Source organism: Polyodon spathula, chromosome 10 (assembly GCF_017654505.1).
Source record: "Polyodon spathula isolate WHYD16114869_AA chromosome 10, ASM1765450v1, whole genome shotgun sequence".
NCBI classification, from domain to species: domain Eukaryota; kingdom Metazoa; phylum Chordata; class Actinopteri; order Acipenseriformes; family Polyodontidae; genus Polyodon; species Polyodon spathula.
The window spans coordinates 14351744-14374644 of record NC_054543.1 but is presented as its reverse complement, the minus strand read 5'-3'; the positions used below and the strand labels follow the sequence as shown (position 1 = coordinate 14374644).

Genomic DNA, 22901 nt, shown 5'->3' with positions numbered 1-22901 from the left:
GAAAAATTGCTGAAAGAAAAATAGACTGGCTACTAACTAGGGATGTGCACAATCTACAGTTTTAAGCCTTTTAGTTAACAGTATTTTAATTACCGAATGGAAATATATCCCTGAATAAAATTTGTTTGAAATGTACTTAATTTACTGCTAGCCCCCTCCCCCACAACAGAAACGTCAAAATACAGAACCTGCGCTAAGACATGCATTGCGCAGACGAGAAAAAGAGCACAGCATGGTACCAACCAAGTACCAATGCAACCAAATTAACAGAAATGTAATTATGTGGGTGTGTGTGGTGTGTTTTACTTCACAATAAAATAAACCTATTATAACCCTCTAATCTTGGAGTTAATGTTTTCTATTCCTTAACAAATTGTCTTGATTACAAGAGAAATTGCTAAGCAATTGCTTTGATTAAATGTTTTTTTTGGAAGCCTACTACAAAAGCCATAATTATTTGGAGTGAAGGTGGCTTGCAATGCCTTACAGCTGTCAAAACTGTAATTATGCAGATATCTACTGGGTAATCCTTCCCAGACAAGGGTTAAGGAAATGTGGGTAACAGTGTGGCTATAGCTCAGCAACATACTTACCCCTCTAGACAGACAAGCAGCATTTAATGCATTCATCACTAAATTTAATAGTGGAGTATTTAAAAGATAAAAACAAAAGGTAAGCTCTGAGATAAAAAAGGAACTAAAAGAAAATGGAAACTGAGAATATATTTGATTTACACAGCTCTTTAGAATTAATACGCTGCAAAAAAGGGATAAAAACTCTTTCCCACATTACATAAAGAGAGATAAACAATTAAAGCACTGAACTTGCCAGGATCTTGAATTTCAGATGATTTCTACTCAGAAGATTGAGGTGCCTGGTAGTTATTACCTTGTGAAACCAGATATAAGAATATAGTGTATATGGGTGTTCTTACATGGTTTTATATAGAGACATTTTTTCAATTTGTACACAGTAACATGTCAAAGATAATTTGAATGACACTTTTTCTATGAAAGTATACACAGTCAGGCACAAAAACAAGGTCACAGCACTGTTCCAGGGATTTTAATCATTTCCCTGTATCTTCCATAACTGAAGAATGAAGTGGCCTACTTTTTCATCCTCCCTTAATTAATTTTTATTAGCTGCTGAATACAATTAAATGTTTTATCATGCTCTTCCACAGCAGTTTTCAGTCCCATCCATCAAACAGACTACAAAAAGAGGTGCTAAGGGAAAAAAGTGTTGTGTCTTTAAGCAAAATGATTTTTATAAAATCTACTATTCATTTAAATAGTAGGGTTTTTTAAAACTCAAAAGGGTTCTCAAGCGTGTCTTCTCTCTAAGCTCAGAATGTTCTTTGAGATGTTTCTTACTGATGTATTTCTTTTCTTTGAGATACCTACATAATCTGAAGTGAACATTACCATCTGTATTCACATGCACACACACACACACACACACACACACACACACACACGTATAATATAGATACAGTGAAAGGAACTAGCTTTCTCAAACTAAAAGATAAGTAGTTAATTACAGTATTTGCTTTCTCTGCCTCCCAGCATGTATGTCTTCTAACAAATGACAGATCATTTCAAATTCTTGGGTGCTTTAATAATAGCATTCCACCTTCAGCTCTGCTTCTTAAAAACAGGTTTTATCATCATACAATCAGATTAATCAGTCTAAGCATGCTGATGCTTGTGCAGCACTTTCAATGCTGTCTTGCCGAAAAGCTAGCTGGGCTAATGAATCCCCTACTACATCCAGTATTAGCATAATAAAAGCTCAAATCTATGTGAGGTTCATGTTTAAATCGGCACCTGTAAGCATACGATTAGAGAAACCGCTATTTCTTTCTTCAGCACTCACAAGTTTTAAAATTATACAGTGTATGTCTACCAATCAAAGATGTAAGTGCCCACATTCTGCCAAGTTGTTCAGATTCAAGTCATGTCTTTCATACATTAACAAACCATACATGCTAAGCTATTTAAAAACATGCTACAGAATATTACCAGTACAGATGACATTCACATGTGTCTGCCACCTATACTGTATCACCCCCAATTTAAATGAGTACAATAATCCAGCTGCCACAAAACACCAGCTAATCTTTCCTCACATAGCCCACCCCCTGACCTCACGTTTTATGCAATCAGGCTGCAGTAGATTGTTCTATTTTCCCAATTATTGGTATCTAGAAGTCACCTGCATGGCGGTTGTATCTACATGTTAAAGTGTAAGTGATGTGTACAGTGCATGTGGACAGGATCCTCCATAACCCAGATTTGAACACATTTAGATAAGCAGTTCTCTTTTTATATGTATAGCATGTGTGATTCCAGGCTATTAGATCGATATGTATCTATTAAGTGTACTAATTAGATTAATATCGTACCTAGGTTTCACAGAGGGAGCCTCAAAAGAAAAAGGAACAAGTGCTATAGCATCCTAGTCATACAAATCTAGCTTACATCCATTGCTGTTTGTATTTTGTAGTGGAAGCAGAACAAATAATGTTAAAACACTTCCCATGGTAAGCTAGTCAGCGTTTTATGATGCTTGCACGTTTTTTTTTTTTTTTGGATTTTTAGCTAGTAAGTTACCAAGCAGCACAAGGGGTTAGAATACAAGTGGAACATACAGGCAAAAATAAACTTAAAGCAAGAGGCTCACAAAACAAATGTAAGTATATCCTCTTCTACAGGGATATGCCTCCAGGGAGGAAACTAAGAGCCCATAAAAAGCAGGTCAAGTTCTCCCTTATAAAGGCTTCATCCATGGGGGTTTCTGTGATTACATACCTGACAGTGAATTTTATATCTAAAAATACCATGCCTGTAGAAAATTCTGCTTCAGTAGGTTTTTCCAGACTCATTTTGAAATTAAGTTACAGAAATCAGAGAAAAAAATTATGAAATTATGATTTTTGGCAAAAGACCTTAAGAAGAAAAAACTCACTACATCATCTAAATAGACATAGTAGACATGTTTATTATAAAACCCACAAAGGGAAATCACATCTTTTTATTACTTATCATCTGTCCAGACGGTGTCATGCATTTGTATCTCTAATCATTTAAGTTTTCAAATACATTACTGCTGAGGCTCTCAGAATGGTCCTAAACTTAATCATGGCTGTGAAACACTAGGGACCAGCATTGCTTCTGGGGAGAAGTTCTCCCATGCTCATTTTAAGTGGGTAAATGCTATTGTGGAACACTGTGAAATATAAGTCACCATTCTCATAATGATTTATTTAACTTTTCAGAAGGAACCATTTTTTTTTTTTTTTTTTTTTTTTTTTTTATTACAATAGTTTATAGATTTATAGATTTGACTAGCGTAAACAAACAAAAAAATCTAAAATTTAAGAAGTGCAGCTAGCAAATATCTGTTTGAAATCTGGTACAATTAACTAACCCTATTTGGCAAAGATCTGAGAATCAAGAGAATCTAAATGTTTAGAGTTCACCGATGTGATATAAACACATCACAATGAAATATGTAATCACCCCATTGTTTACAGTGCCATGATACTCAGCCCTTGTTTACAGTGCCATGATACTCAGCCCAGCCCAATGTATAGTCTCAGAGGTGACTATACATTTAAAGTGAATACAAGTCTTTATTTTATTGTTAATATGCTGGTACTGTACTTTATATCAGTGGGGATAATATTCAGTAGATAATGTATCCTCATAATTGTACCAATAAAAAGCCTTATATTTATTAGCCACTTCTAATATGCAGAAAAGCACGATCCTCTATTATATGCTAGAAAAAAGCAATACAAGTGTACACTGAACATGTGTTTCTTTATTAGCCTGAAGCACTTGAAGCTACAGAGTACAGTAGATTTCTATGTATTCATCTATATATTCATCTTCTCCCACCACTAACTTTAATTGCAGCAGACAGACAGACGAATGCCATCTTCAAACCCATCACTGCCAGTTACTAGCTTCTTTTAATTGGATTTCACTTAATTGCTGAAGGCAATTACACTGGGTAATTTTTGTGTGTAACACCGTAATAGGTTTGTTGCCAGGTTACCTAGGTTTGCTGCTACAGGTAAATATACCCCAGTATAGTTTACAATCTAGTCTTGCACTTATTTGTGCCTTGGAGAAGGTCCTGTGTTGGCCGATCAGCATTTAGCTACAGAGCCCCTATGGCATGGAATAGTCTGGACAAGAGTACCCAGGATATAATCAAGCATTAGATAAACAATACAAATGTATCAGCTAAATGAAGAATAATGACTAAGATTACATGTATTTTAATGAGTAGGTTCTAAGAATTATCAAAGTGTAAATGTTTCTGATCCCAGATTGAAAGTATGATGTGATTGTCTTTAGAGTGATGTTATTTTTAGGGATGTGAAATTACTGCCGTCTGTTTCTGGTCATCTTGCCAGGAGATCTTGGAAAAGAGGCCTCAGCCTCAATGAGTTTTTTTTCCTATACATACATAAAATGCCTATTTGAGAGCCATGCTTGATTAATCTCTTGGGGGTACTGACAGTCTCTGCTTGTGTAAAGGCCAGTCATCCTTCCAAAAATAATTCAGAAGCTAACCTTATTAAAAAAATAAATAAATAAATAAATAAATAAATAAAACTCTAATTACATTCTCTTTCTTACAATTTTAATTAGATTTATCCACTAATATATGCCAATTACGTCAGTTCTCCATGTTAGCTATGTAAGCAGAATCCTCTGCTGCACTACCTGTGACCTTAATAATGGGGAAAATATTTAAGCTTATATTTAAACTATAGCACTTTCCAGACCATTAATAACATTCAGAAAAACTGATGAAACAGAGCACATTCATTGGGAACACTGATCAAACAAAAATAATTAAAACACAAGAGCACAAAAAACACCATCAATTGTATGGTCTACAGAGTCTCAGACCAGACTATATATAGAATCCTATACTTATATATATATATATATATATATATATATATATATATATATATATATATATATATATATAATATATATATTTACTATATACTATATATAAATATATATATATATATATTATATATATTATATAAACAGTGTATCTAATCTTCATGTGATGTAATTTCCATCTGAAGCAAACTATCTGATGCACGCCATCTGATAGAAAAGGTACTTCAGATGGCTTTATGGCATGACTATCAAGTTCTAGTACAGAAGAACATCTATCTATATGGGGTTTATAGCCAGAAGTATAAGTGAATGGGCCAAAGCCAATGTCTGTTTACATACAGTAGTATGAGTGCTTGTAGTCCAGTACTGCTTTATTGTTAATATACAAATGAAAAAAATAGAATTTTCCATTTAAGATCAACCTTTCTTTAGCATATGCATGTATAGTATTTAATTTACTTTGCGGTTGCCTCAGTGTGGTGGACTGCCCTGTCCCGTGCGTATTTTTGTGTTTTATGTTGTATGTGGTGTATTATTGTTGGTGTTAATACAGTGGTGGAGGGGGGGTATAAATTGGCGCAAATAATTTGCGAGCGACTGCACAAACACTTCACGTGCAAATAAAATGTGTACTAGGATGTGAGCACAGGGATTGCACAAATTAGTTCACGTGCTGGGATTCAAGTGAATGATTAATTAGCAATTGAATCCCGGCACAGCTGTATATATAGATGCACGGATCACTCACTCAGGGTATATTGGGTGTTCAGTGAGTGGAGAATGGAAGTAGAGACAGGAAAATAACATTAATAACAACTGCTACTGGTGCTTAACCACCTCAGCACAGTACTTGTTTGGGTCAGTGTTTTGTTTGTCTATTTATTTTGGCCAACGCGCCATTTTGTTTAATAAACACGCGCATCGCCTCGTTTCATATCCCATTCTGCTGTTGTGTTGCATTCATTTCCTGGCCTCACCACCAACCAGTCTGTTCACACTCAGGTACGATTTTTTTCAAGCAGGTGACAACTGTATCAATATCGACAACACAGTGACACACTGATGTCATGAATTGGGTTTCTCTGTAATGTGTTGTGGAATGCAGCAGGCAAAACATGCGTTCTGATTGGCTGAAAGATCCTCAGCAGTTTATAATATATGTTATATAACAATGTATGTGCAACAAGAGTTTTAGCTATAGAATGTGACAATGAGCAGATAAAAAGAAGTATGCTCTTGCATTTTCTCTATTAGGTCAATCCATTCTCTTTATTCTTGACATATGAATAAAATAGACTGATTGAAATATTGATTGATATGTGTTTGATCTGCACTTCATTGTGCACTGTGCTAAAACAGTATTTACATTTATGATAGCAAATGCAATTGCCACTCTTTTAAAAAGCCAAAGATACTATTAATGAAGCAATACACTTTTGTTTCCTCTCCTGTTTACTGAGGGCACTGGTGGAAGATGAAGGTGAAGCATACTGCAGGAAGCAAACTGTTGGGTTTTTTTTTTTTTTTTTTTTTCTGAGATTCGGTATAAACAGTGCAGATGGATTTGTCCCCATGGCAACAAACTACACAAAGCAAGCCATTTAACTGCGAATCTGGCACAAATTGATTTAGCTGAGAGTACCATATCATGTCTATCGTGTATTTTCTTATTCAACATTACTGTAGTTTCTTGTGTGTAACAAGGATTTTCTAAATGTTTCAGAGATCCCGATCTAAGAGCTGAATTAAATAAGATTACAGGCCCTCAACTTGCCATGCACGTCAGTGCCATTCAGAACTCCCACTGAGAAGACTCTTCAGAGCAGGTCTTTATCTAGATCACCCAGCAGCTTACTAAGTATGAATACTCCACACTAGATATCAAAAGAACAAAGTGCTTAAGGCACTGTATTGAATTGTATCTGCTTTTATCAACTGAACAACTACCTCCTCCTTGCAACTCCTAATGGCCTATTATTCTGTATGTACAATATGTACAGCACTGAAACAACGGTTATGAACCTCGACATTTTAAGCACATCTTTATCTAAATAATTACACTCTAAACTATGAATCATTTCTTCATACTATTATCTCATATTCTTATTAAAACCAACTGACTTACTGTAAAATCAGTATAGAGTCTAAAAACAGACATTGCGTCTATGCTGTCTTGTTTAAACAGTTGGGAAAGGCTAAGAAAACACAAATATGCATTCAGTACTTTCCAGGTAGCTAGATTATCATAGTAATGTGATTTTTTGTAAAACCAAAAACACTTTTAAGTGCCCATTTAAATTCCACTTTACTGTTTGCTGTTTTACACAAGGACCCTTGGGTGGCTTTGCGCATCATGACTTGCTAATTAGATACTTCAAGTTAAAAGTGTATTCATTGGAAAATCAAAGCCCAGACAGGCTTTTAATGAAAACCCAAACAAGGAAGGTCAGCTGCACACTGCTGTATGTATTTTTTATTTTATTTTATTTTTTTAGCAAAAGTAGAACAGTTTATTTTACGGTCTACTTTGTAGGATTAGTTTTAGTGAAGGGTTGTCTAAATGGGATACAACAACAAAGGCTTCAAAAGACACATCATACAATACATTTGTTGAGTGGGTGTATCTCTGGGCCCTCTGCAGAAAACTTTTAAGAAATGTTTTGATAGTCTGTTTTTTAAAGCCAGTTATGATTAATTAAATCAGATTAGCAAATCATAAACCAGTTTAAACTGTTTCGGAGAGGTTTACAAACCCACTCCTTTTTCAAAGCACTGTTTAATCTAAGATAATTTTAATAAACACAATTTAAACAGTCCTTTAAAAAATATTCCTTAAAGCAGTCTTGGTGAGGTTTGTGAATAAGGCCTTCATCCCAAAAGAAAGGACATTTAGCACATTTTAGTCTGCAAAATTAAGTGATAAATCTGTGCCTTTATATATTATAGTAATATAAGATTGTACAGCCTATCACCATCAAAGCTGCTGCTAAGTGCAACAAATTAAACGTGACTGCTTGTGTAATTAATACATACTATAATACCATTAACTGCTTTTTGAAATATGCAGTATGTGTTCTGGCTAGCAGCCTAATGGGTGTGGTGACCACATGGTACATCTTACTTTTGTTGTTTAAAACCTTTGTGTCATTGCAGCAGGAAGAGATCTGTGCTGACTCTGCTGGAGTGTTCATGGGCTGCAGGAAGAGGGCGGCAGTCGCCCAACAACGGCCTGTGAGTCATGGCAGTGACACGGGGAGGTGGGAAAGTAGGTGTATGGACTTTCACCCTCTCTGAATGGCTGAGAGGCGAGTCTTGGGAGATTGTTGGTCCTAGTAAAATAACGCTCTGCTGCTTCCTCAGGTCTGCCCTTTTAGACCCGCTGAGAGTGCGGAAACGCTGGTCGCGGACCGAGAACCAAAAGACACAAAAGTGTCACAGTGAGACAGTGAGAGCGGGGAACCCTTGGGCAGACCCTTTAAAAATATAGCAGAGCAGGCTAGGTAGCCAGCAGTATAGGCCGGAGATCCGGGTCGCACGGGCAGCGGCGACCGGGATATTGCTGCAGAGTGCAGCACCTTTTATTTGTAGTTTTGTTATTGTGTTATTTTGTCCCTTGTTATTTTTGCCTTCTGTTTTTATTGTTATTTCTTTGAGCACCTGCAAGGCGCCGGTATTGTGTACCATCGCTTGGTATGCCCGTGGTTCTGTTTACCATCGTTGGTAAATCAGACCACAGACCCACAGCGCCATCTGCGGGATAAACTGAAAAACAGCACCCCGAAAATAAAACTGGGCACCTGTGCGGTGTTGCCAAATCCACCTGTCTGTTTCCTGTGTCAGTGAATTACCCACCACCCTTCCACAGTCATGTATCCAGAAACCACGAGACAGCAGGAAGCTGTTAAAGCAGTAGCACATCACTGCTGGTTTGTCCACTTCCACCCCGTTCACACTTACTGAGTCAGCCTTGGCCCATCTCTGGGTCGCCTCAAAATTTCTGTTCACAGTTGAAATTTTAGGGGGCCTAAGTGCGTTCACATATGTGGCTGAAAAGGAAGCCAATAAATTGTGGCGTCGGGAATGTAAACAGTGACGTAAACACTGCATTCCTGGAAGTCAACATAAGAGATTGAGCTGGGAAATTTGCAAATGTAAATATGGCCATCTTATTTTTTGCAACACCGTTGGTACTATACTTATTGCATAAGATACAATAAAGGTGTGTGTTGACAGTGCAGTCGATTACTGTGGAAAGAAGCAATCATGTTGTATCATGTGTAAATGCAGCAAACAAGGAGGAGTACATTAGTCACAATATAGATTACTATATTAATGGTGACTGAATATGCAGCGTCATATGCATTACTCATTAATATTGAGATTCACAATCTTAGCTACAACCTGAAATGTTTTAGGCAGGTGTGAAAAAATGCTGTAAAGTAAGAATGCTTTCAAAAATAGACATGTTAATAGTTTATATTTATCAATTAACAAAGTGCAAAGTGAGTGAACAGAAGAAAAATCTACATCAAATCAATATTTGGTGTGACCACCCTTTGCCTTCAAAACAGCATCAATTCTTCTAGGTACACCTGCACACAGTTTTTGAAGGAACTCGGCAGATATGTTGGCCCAAACATCTTGGAGAACTAGCCACAGTTCTGCTGTGGATTTAGGCAGCCTCAGTTGCTTCTCTTTCTTCATGTAATCCGAGACAGAATAACTGATGTTGAGATCAGGGCTCTGTGGGGGCCATACCACCACTTCCAGGACTCCTTGTTCTTCTTTACGCTGAAGATAGTTCTTAATGACTTTCGCTGTATGTTTGGGATCGTTGTCATGCTGCAGAATAAATTTGGGGCCAGTCAGATGCCTCCCTGATGGTATTGCATGATGGATAAGTATCTGCCTGTACTTCTCAGCATTGAGGAGACCATTAATTCTGACCAAATCCCCAACTCCATTTGCAGAAATGCAGCCCCAAACTTGCAAGGAACCTCCACCATGCTTCACTGTTGCCTGCAGACACTCATTCGTGTACCGCTCTCCAGCCCTTCGGCAAACAAATTGCCTTCTGCTACAGCCAAATATTTCAAATTTTGACTCATCAGTCCAGAGCACCTGCTGACATTTTTCTGCACCCCAGTTCCTGTGTTTTCGTGCATAATTGAGTCACTTGGCATTGTTTCCACGTCGGAGGTATGGCTTTTTGGCCGCAAGTCTTCCATGAAGGCCACTTCTGACCAGACTTCTCCAGACAGTAGATGGGTTTACCAAGGTCCCACTGTTTTCTGCCAATTCTGAGCTGAGCTGGACATCTACCGATTGTGAAGGGAAGTAAGCATGACGTGTCTTTCATCTGCTGCAGGAAGTTTCCATGGCCGACCACTGCGTCTACGGTCCTCAATGTTGCCCGTTTCTTTGTGCTTCTTCAAAAGAGCTTGGACAGCACATCTGGAAACCCCTGTCTGCCTTGAAATTTCTGCCTGGGAGAGACCTTGCTGAAGCAGTATAACTACCTTGTGTTGTTGCTGTGTTCAGTCTTGCCATGGTGTATAACTTTTGACAGTAAACTGTCTTCAGCAACCTCACCTTCTTAGCTGAGTTTGGCTGTTCCTCACCCAGTTTCATTCCTCCTACACAGCTGTTTCTGTTTCAGTTAATGACTGTGTTTCAACCTACATATTGAATTGATGATCATTAGCACCTGTTTGGTATAATTGTTTAATCATACACCTGACTATATGCCTACAAAATCCCGGACTTTGTGCAAGTGTACCTAAAAGAACTGATGCTGTTTTGAAGGCAAAGGGTGATCACACCAAATATGGATTTGATTTAGATTTTTCTTCTGTTCACTCACTTTACATTTAGTTAATTGATAAATATAAACTACCAACATGTCTATTTTTGAAAGCATTCTTACTTTACAGCATTTTTTCACACTGTACTACAGTAATGACTGACAACAGCCAGGACTTGAATTAACAATATAGAACATGATCCATTTACTTGGTATGTTTTCCCAGTATATAACCCCCTGATATCTAACCATAGTGTCTTCTATGAATTTCAATAAGATCTAATAAAGACAGATAGCAATCTGTTTTGATTAGTTTTTTCAATGTACTTGTCTGCCATTTCATAGAACATATTAAAGCTTTGTAATTTAAATGCATGAAATGCAGGGATTAGAGTAATGTTTAATAAATAAATACACCAATATCTTTTCTCGTGAACCACATTTATCATTCTATTTGGTATCTGCAGTGTCTGTTTGAGATTCTTCAAGGGAACCTGTAATTACGTTAGTTTGGCAAATTAGCTGCCATTATTATATTCATTCCTACATTAGAAAGAAACTGTCTTTATGAATTAAATGCCTGTGTAATTAAAGCTCCTATTTAAACAGTCATTATTTTAATTGTGGCATTTAACTAAGGCAATCTACAATTCCAAAGGTTTTACAAAGCCCTGCTCTGTTTTGCTTTGGATACCATGCATCATTCACGAAGATAATTAAATCTGTTATTTTAAAGAATCTCTCTTACACTCCAGATGGAGAAACTCTACAGTAGTTAAAACCTTTAATTGAGCACTAAGTTTCAAAATTCAGTTCTTTTGAAAGATCGAAAAACAATTGAAGCAATTGCAGCACATGAAGATTTTCCAAGGTGAACTTCACAAACCAGCAGCTGCTAACCCCAACAATTTGCTTGTGCTTCCGTGAATAGAAATGTCTATTATGTATGGCTGCCAGCTCAGCCAACCACAAAATTAAGGTAGAAAACCTGGCACCTTTCTACTGTACATTTTTTACCCCAAACATACAGCATATTTGCATAGTAATAGCAATAAAGCCCACATATTCATATTCATGACCAGGTTTCAGTGAAAGCACAGACAACATTAACTGTAGTATGGGCAGGTAATATGGGGTGGAGAAATGTGTGTCACTGCCAACAAATTAACATAATCACTTGAATTGTAAATCATGACAAGATAAGATGCACTGGCATCAGCATCTAGCTCAAGTCAGTGTTGATATGGAAATACAACCACTATGCCAAGCTGCAAACTATACAAAATAATAATGTTACTGACAAAAAGCTCTTAAATGACCTTTGGTGCTGTGTGTCTTTAGATAAACCAGGACTCGTTAATCCATGGTAGCACCATCTTTGTTAAAACTTACTTTTTACTGTCGCAGTCCTAGTGCAGTTGTAAAGGATAGCCAGCTCCCCAAACACCTTGCCTGGTCCCATAGTGCACAGCTTCATACTTTCTTTGGTCACTTCAACCTTGCCATCTGAAAAACAAATAAAACAAATCAACAATGGTAAACATTAACCTCATCAGTCTGACATTCTTTTTTTTAATATACATAAATCTTATGCTTAAATGAAAGAATGAGGTATAACATGCATTGTTATGTAGCTTTTAATTATTACCCTAACTTTAGTTTGTCCATAACATTAAACACTCATTGAATCATTAGATATATGGCTATGCGGTTATTAGCTATACGACAACATGAAATACTTCTCATTTAAACATTTGCCTAATTGTAAGCACTGCTGAACACCCAGCTACTCAAGGCTGATTGTAGAAAAGGATAGTGAATATGTTGCTGTCAACACCTGACATATCCATATTGCTAGGTACTGGTAAAGAGGATGATATGGGCTTTTTCGCACACTGTAATCTACTGAAGGACTGCAGGATTTAGACAAGGAGCTTTTGAGAGGAAAGAACTATAGTATACTGTACATTGGGGTCTGTATCTCCACTGAAGTACCACGGTTGTGAAAAGCAACATAAGTTGAGTCTAGTGTATTTTGGTCTGTACATTTGCAAAATACCTAGGATAGTGTTATTTTAATTATTTACAAGACAATAACACCATTAAGATCCACTGATTAGTTGTTACCAAACACCACATGACTTTTAAACATTCACTTACTCTTTCTGCCATTGTTTCATGTATTCTTCTTTTTTAAACTAGCGCAAGTGTCTTTGTATTTTAATCCACACATTTTGGTTATTATTAAACTGAGGTACTAGTAATCTGGGACTGCCCATAACAGCGCTATGACATCACCGTGCCAGAAATTACAGCGCCGACCATCACAGCGACTGCCCATAACAGCGCTATGACATCACCGCGCCAGAAATTACAGCGCCGACCATCACAGCGACTGCCCATAACAGCGCTATGACATCACCGCGCCAGAAATTACAGCGCCGACCATCACAGCGACTGCCCATAACAGCGCAATGACATCACAGCGCCGAACTACAACTCAATTCCCACAAGACTCTGCAAAGTTCACAAACACATCACTTATCAGGAACACTGCCCCCCAACCCCACAGTGTGCAGGCTTTAATATGACTTAGCAGTGTCAGTGAAACTCGTATTGCACAATTGTAAAGCAGTTGCATACCAGGTTTAATGAAGATCTCTTGCAGATTGAAATGTTGATTTTGGGTATAATAAAAAACATAAACACTTTGGAGCATAATACATAAGTGTGCAGGTACTATGTTTGTTTAACTTTAAAATCTTTCTACCCTGCACCTCGAAAGACCGTGGATGTGCATATGTTTTCTCTCTAGCAAACCCCCATCCCATTTCTCAGACCGTCAATTTCTCAAGGAAGAAATAAACAGTCATTGCTGTTACCGCTATTTTGGCCGCAAAACTGTCTTTGGTTTGTTTCTTTTGTCCACCGCCGCCACAATTCGTTTGGCGGGGTACCTAAAAATGTAACCCTGTAAGCTGCTAGAGAATAGCTTTATACCATGTGTGTCTGTGCATTCAGTGGTCGTCCAAAGTTTACAAACCTTAATTTATGGAAGTGTAACACCTTAAAATTAATGTTGAATGCATGTATATAGTAATAAACACCCATATTTATTTATGGTAAATACATGTAGATTCTTCTGTTTTCTAAAATAAAATAAAAAGTTCCAAAACAAAAAAAAAATGTCAGTTCAGCGTGTTACAGTTACGTACTGCTTTGTTTGTGTTGTGCTCTTGTAACCCTGAATAAATATATTTTCAAAGAAACCAAAAATCACCATTTAATGTGTAACAGAAGCATATGTTGGGAACTTTTGACAAACAACTGTGAATATCGGCCAATTGCAATATATACGCTGAGACCTTGAGGGTGGAAGACTCACTCAAATAAAGATATGAATGCACAATTAAAATAATAATAATAATAATAATAATAATAATAATAATAATAATAATAATAATAAAAACTGCATGCCAAGCAAATTACATAAAGGGGAATTATCTGACTACAGCATTTTAATTTCAAACAACAAAAGCGAACTCGCTCTGGATAAAAGTGTCATGCTAGAAAGAAAACAGTGGGTTCAGTATGGAGATGACAGGGCAAAGAAGCAAGGACGACAATATAAAGTTAAACTCAATATGCAGCCCAGCTTCATAAAAAATGCTTGTGGAAACACGCTTTTATTGCATGGAGGTTTTACTTATCGTATTTACCAGTCTAGTTATGATGGAGCAGTATGGGAACAGTGAAAAAAAACTATAGTCTTCCGCAATCAGAAAATCTGTGGTGAACCCCACTCTGACTGCTTCGTGTGTCCGAGTTCCAGGTAAGAGACGCTTTTGTGAACTTCGCAGAGTCTTCTGGGAATTGTAGTACGGCAGGGTGATGTCGTAGCGCTGTTATGGGCATTTTTGCACCTCGAAAATCAGTCTTTCGTTTGCTATCTCTCACTGTACATAGTGCAGATAATGTCACACAACAACACTTCAGTTGATTGGTCTAGATGGAGATTTGCCGCACAATATTTTCAATCACTCTGGTTTCTATCCTTGAGATATATATATATATCAAGGTTTTGCAAATTCTCTGAATGATGAGATTTCAGTAAATAGACTTCAATAGCCAAAGCAATCAAAGGCCAGAATCCATTCATATGGAAAATATATCCTCCATTAACTGCCTGGGAGAAATTAAAAGTTTAAATGTGTATGGGAACTTGTTGCCAGATGAACAAACTGCACTAAACAATCCATTCTTTTTTTTTTTTTTTTTTTTTATGGAAAGCCTGTGCACCTCTGGTGACCCGAAATCACAGCACTGGGATATAATGTTCTAATCACAGGATGCGTCAGTAAAAATTGCACACTAGAAATGAGAACAAAAACAAAGCATTTATTATGGGGGTGTAATAAAAAGGGGTATTTCATATAAGACCAAATGGTTTGTAAAAATGAAGTAAAATGAGTAAAACTATACAATAGTGAAAATGTTCATTTTTCCTGGAAAACACCACTAATGGAACTTAACTAATAACATCTCTACCAGCAGAAAATTAAAGTCACATGACCTCAATACGACACCCATGTTAGGTCAGATATCAACGTCATGGCCAGCAACACATTTAGCAGGCATGGTTTATATAACCCAACAAATATGAAGTCAAATGGATTCTGATATATAGTATAAGGACTTGAGACTGTGGCAGCGGCAGTTTTACAATGTAACTGACACAAAAGGAAGAAAAGCCACCGAGAGAATAATAGAGTACAGCTTTGTGCTGAGTATGAAGTCAATATCTCAAAGCAATAGGTCTTTATCATGCGGAAAACAAATATCATATGACCTCAATGATGGCCATCTTAGATCACATGTCAATGTGAAGGATGCCTTTAGATTTTTGAATGAGAAACTACCACAGCACTGAAAATATGAAGTTGCCTTCTAAAGGGTTAGCATTTATATAAGTGTTGCTGGCAGCCGTGCCTGCAATGGCACATTCGCAAACTCATACAAGCTCCCCCATGGGGATGCTTATGTATCTTTTCACCAAGATATGCAACACTTTTGCCTGCTAGCTATATTTTAGCATAATTGTTCAGATAGCAGAATATGTACAGATGCAAGAAACTACATAAACAAATTAGAAAAAAATAAATAAAAGATTAACCATGTTCTGCTGCTGGACAGGTTACCACTAATTTAACAGCCGTGGATGAAACTCTTTCCAGTTCAAATCACAGTTAAGCTGGGGAAAGAAAAGTTCTTGAGGTTTGCCTTTTGTGAGTTGTGATGTTCCCTTCACCCACCCTTCCACACATCAGCCTCATTTCTAAGAAACCATGTAAATGATAAAGAGATAGTCCTACAGATCCACTACAATACAAAAAAATTAAAAATAAATAATCAAAGTGGCTCTTCCTTGCTTTCTTTCTATTGCAACAAATCCATGGCACCTAGAATATTAAAGATATCCGGTTCCACAGCACTACACCATCGTGGAATTAAAAATTAAACCATAACTCTAGGCTCACTTCCAGATGCCGTGCTTTTGATAAATGCTTGTCAATATTCAGTAAATATTACCAGTAACTCATCACAAATTAATTTCAATGAAAAAACATACTGAGAACGACACTGCAAACAATACAAATGTAAAGTCAATATTGTAAAAACGATATTTGACAATCCTTTGTTTAAACATGACGTTTATCAAACACTAAAAGCTGTGCTCTTTATCTCGTCGTGATCCTTTGTAAGTTTTCTCAGAGCCTTCATCTTTATCTAGAATTGTAAAAGAATACACCACATGTCTAATGCGAATGGAACAGTCTGCGGTGTCTCATGTGTCCATGGAGGTATTGTAGCTCAGTTCATATAGTAGATTATCAATAATCAAATCAATTACTCAATATGCCCCTCATACTCACATAATGGAAAAGCACCATGAATTATAACTGAACCCAAGATCAGCAAAAACATAGTGACACAATTTATTGTCATAGAATTCACACATCTCCCAAGCAAAGTTTAATTCCCTTATCACAGAGCAGCAGGAGAAAGTGGCTTGCCAGTTGTGAAGAAGGAAATTAATCCTCCTTATTGGTAAATCCCTCCAATTGCCACAGTGATTGAGCTGATGCATCTTGGAGATCATATGGTATTAATATTTTAACAAAAGGCTTTTGAGCTGTTAAGTAAGGACAGTTGTCTTAGGTAGCTGATTGTTTTTGGGTTTATTTTTGCTCCCCATTAGAAATGCCACAGTGAGCACGTTGTGTGTACAACAGATTAATCCAGAGATACAGTATAATACTACAATCATCACTCCCAAGCTTTAAACATCCTTACTACATGTTTTAGCATGCAAAATTAACAGCAGTACAGACTTCTGCAGTGAAACCCTTTAGTCAGAACACGATTTTTGTTTGTTTGATGGATTTGCAAAGGAATTAACTCTGATTTATTTTTAAAAGATTTTTTTTTTTTTTTATCCACTACGGTTGCTGGAACGAGAGCTACAACTGAGTAACACAGGCACTAATTAAAAAAGAGCTGCAAGGAAGTTAGCCTCTCATACGAGATACATTGGCACTCAATAGATGCATCTCCAGGCGCTTTGAAAAGCTTGTTAAATTTTTTTTTTTTTAAGGAAAGAATATGAAACACTATTTTCTCTATTATATATTATCTAATTTCTAATTTTTAAAGAAACAAAAACATGTGCTTCTCCACTCCGTGTAACTTAGACATCATGAATAACCCTATACAATTAATCTGCAGTAACAGAGACATGATGACGTACTACCAAAACAGACAAACCTAGTTTTATACAAAAGCTGTTGCAATAATATATATATATATATATATATATATATATATATATATATATATATATATATATATATATATATATATATATCTTAGCATATTCTCAACAATAAACCTCGACAAGCCCTTTAGTTTTACAACAAGCAACATACATCTCCTCTGCAACATCTGTAAATACAAAATTAAAACACCTTTCCTAGTGGACCACCATCACAAAGCGCTTTCCAGAGGTAGGCTGTAAACTGTGCATTATATGCTGAGTCACTTACAATAGGACATTAACTTAACATCTCATCCGCAGGTGGAGCGCAAGCAGGTTAAGTGACTTGCTTAGGGTCACACAGTGAGTCAGTCAGTTGCACAGGTGGGCTTTGAACCTTCTCATTACGAGCCCTGGACTTGAACCACTGGACCACACTGCCTCCTATAAATAGCCGATCTAATACATCTACCATGGAGGGGCAATTTGCCTTTAATTTGCAGATAAAATGAAAACAGGCTAAACAGTGCAAATAGATCAACATTTTGAATGAGGACTAAAAATGTGGAAGGACAAATTTCCTCCTGTGGATAATAACACTGTTATAACCACATTTAAATAAATAACACACAGAAATGCCTATCTCATTAATCCTTACATAAAAAAACTGCATAAGGAATGTTTTTAATCACCTTGTTCCCATCAAGAGTTAGTTAAATGTTTTTACTATACTTCAATAACAGTGCTACACTCAAAACGATTCCCTGAAAGAGAAGAAGACCACCAACAATACAAGGATATGCCTGCCACACGTCAGGTATTCACTGAGCATTTTATGTCGGAGCTGCCGATAGGTCCCTCCGGGGAGTGATATCCGCAGTCCCACCTCTAGAGGGTTCAAACAGTCACTCCAAGGAGCTCACTTCCTCTTTGGCATCTAATCCGCAAAAGCATCTGATGTGACCCTTTGCAGGTTGGTGGTTGTCTTCTCTTTCAGGGAACCAGGGTTACATCCGTAACCTAACGTTCTTTTCAATTCGAATATGACCACCAACAACACTTTTGGGAAAAGTATACAAAAGCAGTCACAAGTGAGCACGAGTGAAGACAGCAGACAAGGGACATCTCGAGACCGCAAAACCACAGTTATAGAGGCGCGTACAGGCAACCTCAAGGACCCTTGTGCTTAAAGAAGGCATAGAGGGATCTACCACATTAAGTCGACAGAACCTGGTGAAAGTATGCGGAGCAGCCCAGCTAGCCGCAGTACATATGTCAATCAATCAATGAGGCTCCTCTAAAGAGGGCCCATAATGTAGCCACTCCCCTGGTAGAGTACGCAGCCATCCGCCCAGGTGGGGGTAGGAAGGCATTAGTATATGCAGTCAAAACTCTGTCTACAATCCTGTGAGACAGCAGCTGCTTTGAGAAGGCCTGACCCAGGGTCCTAACACCATTACAGACAAAGTGCTGGTTAGACAGACGCAGCAATCTCATTCTGCCAACATAACATCTCAATGCTCGAACTGTGCAGAGGGAGTTTAGTCTCCAATCCTCCTCCAAATAAAAAGGAGGGGGACAGAAAGCCTCTAGTTTAAGCCTCTAGTTCTGAATGGTTTAACTGGAAAACCATTAGCACCTTAGTGTGAAAAGCGGGGTTCATACGTAACGATACCCTGCCTGCTAGTTTAACAATGCACTAGCTGATAGCCACACATTACCACAAGTTTTTTTAAAAAAACAAAACACACGGCTTTTCACCGTCATATATACAATAAATCATAAAACAAACAAATACAATATAACACAGGGGCGGAGGGGGAAACCGTGTTCTAAAATACACAAATACAAAATAAAAACAAAACAATAACGTGGTGGATGGCACCACGCTCGTCCTCCACATATAAACACACTTTAAATAGCAGGGATTTCCTACCGCACTGCTACAACCACACTTATCTTTTTTGTTTGGATATGATTCATTATATGTAGTGTACACCTGATGTTATCTTGTGTTTGTCTATTTAAAATAAAACCTGTTTGATCTAGATTTATAGATTGAGGTAGAATTTCCTCTAATCTCTTGGCCATAACTGAAGCATAAATCTTATAGTCCATGCAGAGAACGGAAACTGGACGAAAAGATCTGCATTTAGTCTGGTCTTTTCCTTCCTTTGGAATGACATAAATAATAGCTTCCTTCCAGGAAGGCTGAAGCTCTCCCCTTTCCCACAACCAGTTGAAAGGGGACAGCAGCATCAGTGCTACTTGGTCTCTAAACATCTTATAAAATTCACTGGGGAAGTCATCAGCCCCAGGAGATCTATTATATTTAAGATTTGATATAGCACTATTAACTTCCTCAACAGTTATTGCTCTTGTCAAATTGCTGTTTTGTTCCATATTTAAATTATGCAAATTTAGAGAATTTAATAAAGAAGCAGCATCTTGTCCATTTTGTTTCTCAGGCTGTGTATATAGAGTTTTGTAATATTCCACAAAGGCTGTTTGGATTTCCTCCAATTTGCAGCATATCCACTTGGTTTTTGGGTCTTGTAGTTTATGAATTGTAACCCTGGTTGTTTACATACCTATCTTACTAATATTCTCATTGATTCCAAATTCATAATATTTTTGTTTTATAATTTAGTTTTCTCCACCTCAAGAGTGTAGATTATTTATTTCTGCTCTAATTTTTGTTCTAAAAATTTTAATTCAGATTGTTATTCAATCATTTTGGCCTCTTAATTTTTTCCTATATGAGTTAATGCTCTGAGCACCTCTTTAGCTGTATCCCACAGTATTACAGGGGATGCAACACCCATATCATTATTTTGTAGAAATAGTTTGATTTCTCGTTTGATTTGTTCTTTGCCCTTGTTGTCATTTAGAATGCCAGAGTTCATTCTTCATAGTTTTCTGTTTCTTTAAGTTTAAATCCAAAGTCAAATAAACTGGTGCACGTTTGAATAACTCAGTTTTTCCGATTTCACATTCCTTTATCTTACTCCATATCCCTCCATACATCCAAGATGTCTAATTTCTCCATCGCACTATTAACATATTTTATTAAGGGTTTAGGGGGTTTTGAATATTTTTTAGCGGTATCCAGATTGGGATTCATGTAAAGATTTAAATCCCCTCCACAGACCAGCACTCCCACTGTTTCCAGGGATATCAACTCAAAGATTTAAAAAAAAAAAATTCTGTCACTTCCTGGAGGTGCATAAATATTAAGTAAAGTAACTGGGGTATCTTGTATTCTCCCTTTGACTAGAATAAATCTACCTTTCTTATCTTTAATCTGTGACAGGTATTCAAAATTACTATTATTGGGTATTAAAATGGCAACACCACATCTATGCCCAGATACATGAGAAGAGTAGAAGAGTAGAAATGTTTTCTGAAATCTCATACGTGTCAGTTTTTCATGTTCAGTCAGAAAGATGAGTCTCCTGGGGGAATACGACATGGGCCCTGTCTCTTTTAACCCTTGTCAGGATCTTATATATATATATCTTACCTTTTTAAAAAGTTGTTTAAACCATTCACATCAAAATATATTACTTTGATATACCTAGAATAAAACATTTAATTATTTTTCAAAAACTATGTTGACATCTAATATATAAACCTTTCCTTCTCTTTAGCAAGTTTACCATTGCTTCTCTCTCTCTCTCAAAATACCGGCACGTAGAACGAAAACATAAATAACATAAACTACAACTTTTCTTTATGGACTTTAAAGAGGGGGTCCAAAATCTTACCGACATCTTGTGACCCAGCACAAATCCTCTGTATCTAGGGGAAATCCTCTCCCGCTTTGTAAGAGAAGAATGCTCTAAATGGCATGAACGTTTATCAAAAAAAAAAAAAGAAAAATATCAGTGCAGTATTGTGAAATTATTGTCACTGGTACCAGTCACTGATTTACTAAACTATCATCTTGAATTCCAGAAACCCTTACAGGGAATTCAAATTGCTGCTTATACTGTTATATGAAATAAGATTAGTTTACTTGTCGAATTAAAGGATAGTATTCAGAAAGAGAGCCAACTTAATTTCTAAACCTGCGTCAAAATATATATTACATGCTCATACTCCCTGCAAGGTTTACATATAACAAGCAACAGTAAATCCCTATGTAGACCAATGATCCATTTTAGCACAACATTTGAATTATGACATAGTATTGGAAATATTAAAGAAATGCTGTATAGGAGCAATCTCACCAGTAACTTGTGAACTCCCTCAATTATACTGTTGAGAATTTTTTTGGTTTGTTTTTTTTTTTTTTTTTTTGGTTTTTAGTTTTTTGGTGTCCAACTAGTGTTCAGGCATGTATATCAGTCTTCGGGTGGAGTTCGGCGATGAAAAGCCCGGAGTGCTGTTTTGTTCTCGTCGTTTGTTGGTTTTTGTCCCTGGTGTTTCCCTCTCTGACCCCGTGCCATCTGCCATGCATTGTGTCTGATCATGTCCATCGTTGTTTCAGGTTTATTGAGGGCGCTGTCTGATAGCTCCTTTATCGCATCGTCCGGTGACGAGTGCAGTTGCACGCCAAATTCAAAGAAGACCCTTAGCTTTGCTGGAAACGACGTCTGGAATTTGATTTTGTTCTCCTTTAGTAATTTCTTAATTTCTTTGTATTCCATCCATTTCTGTAGAACTTCGGGTGCATAATCAGGGTAAAAATATATCCTTTTCTTTCCAGAAAAGATTTCCTTTTCCTTTTTTTCATGCTTTCACCAGGATTTCTTCTTTGGTTTTGTATCTCAGAAATGTGATCACTATAGATCTGGGTCTGGATCAGAGATCCACAAGTTTAAGGCCAAAGGATCAGTGAGCCCTTTCAATTTCTAGATCTAAGCTTTGGGGTAGGTCGAGTTCTTTTTGAATGAGCTTGTCGACAAGTAATGTCATCGAGTCTCCTTCAAATTCTTCAGGTACACCACATATTCTCAGGATCTGTCTTTTCAATCTCCTTTCTTGGTCCGTCAGCTTCGCTTCCAGCTGTGTCTGTTTTTGAAGCAGGTGGATTAGTACATTATCAGTTTTTTCACCCCAGGCTTCAGTTTGCACAATGTGCTCCTCAGCTACTGTAAAGTATAATCGTAAATCTCAAAAAACTACTCACTTCTAAATCTTTTGTAGTCATTTTTGTATTACTTTAGTATAAATATATGTTAATTTGGATTCATATGTTGTTTTTTTCTGACTTTATGTGAACAAAAAGACACACATTTGCCCGTTTTCCCATTGGAAATAGTGATATTTTGAAATATCACTGTCCTGGTCACAAAAGCAAAGTTTGTGGGGAATAATAGCCATTTTCTATACTTTTGAGGCA

At 37.0% G+C, this 22901-nt stretch overlaps 1 protein-coding gene across 2 annotated transcripts in view; it reads right to left on the bottom strand.

Moving 5' to 3' along the window:
* Positions 1-22901, bottom strand: part of LOC121321863 (cGMP-dependent protein kinase 1) — a 168897-nt gene that overhangs the window by 103390 nt on the left and 42606 nt on the right. For both annotated transcript variants that reach the window (XM_041261161.1, XM_041261160.1), the window contains exon 3: positions 12133-12246. In XM_041261161.1, the coding sequence (XP_041117095.1) occupies positions 12133-12246 (114 nt within the window). The remainder of the gene's footprint in view (positions 1-12132; positions 12247-22901) is intronic.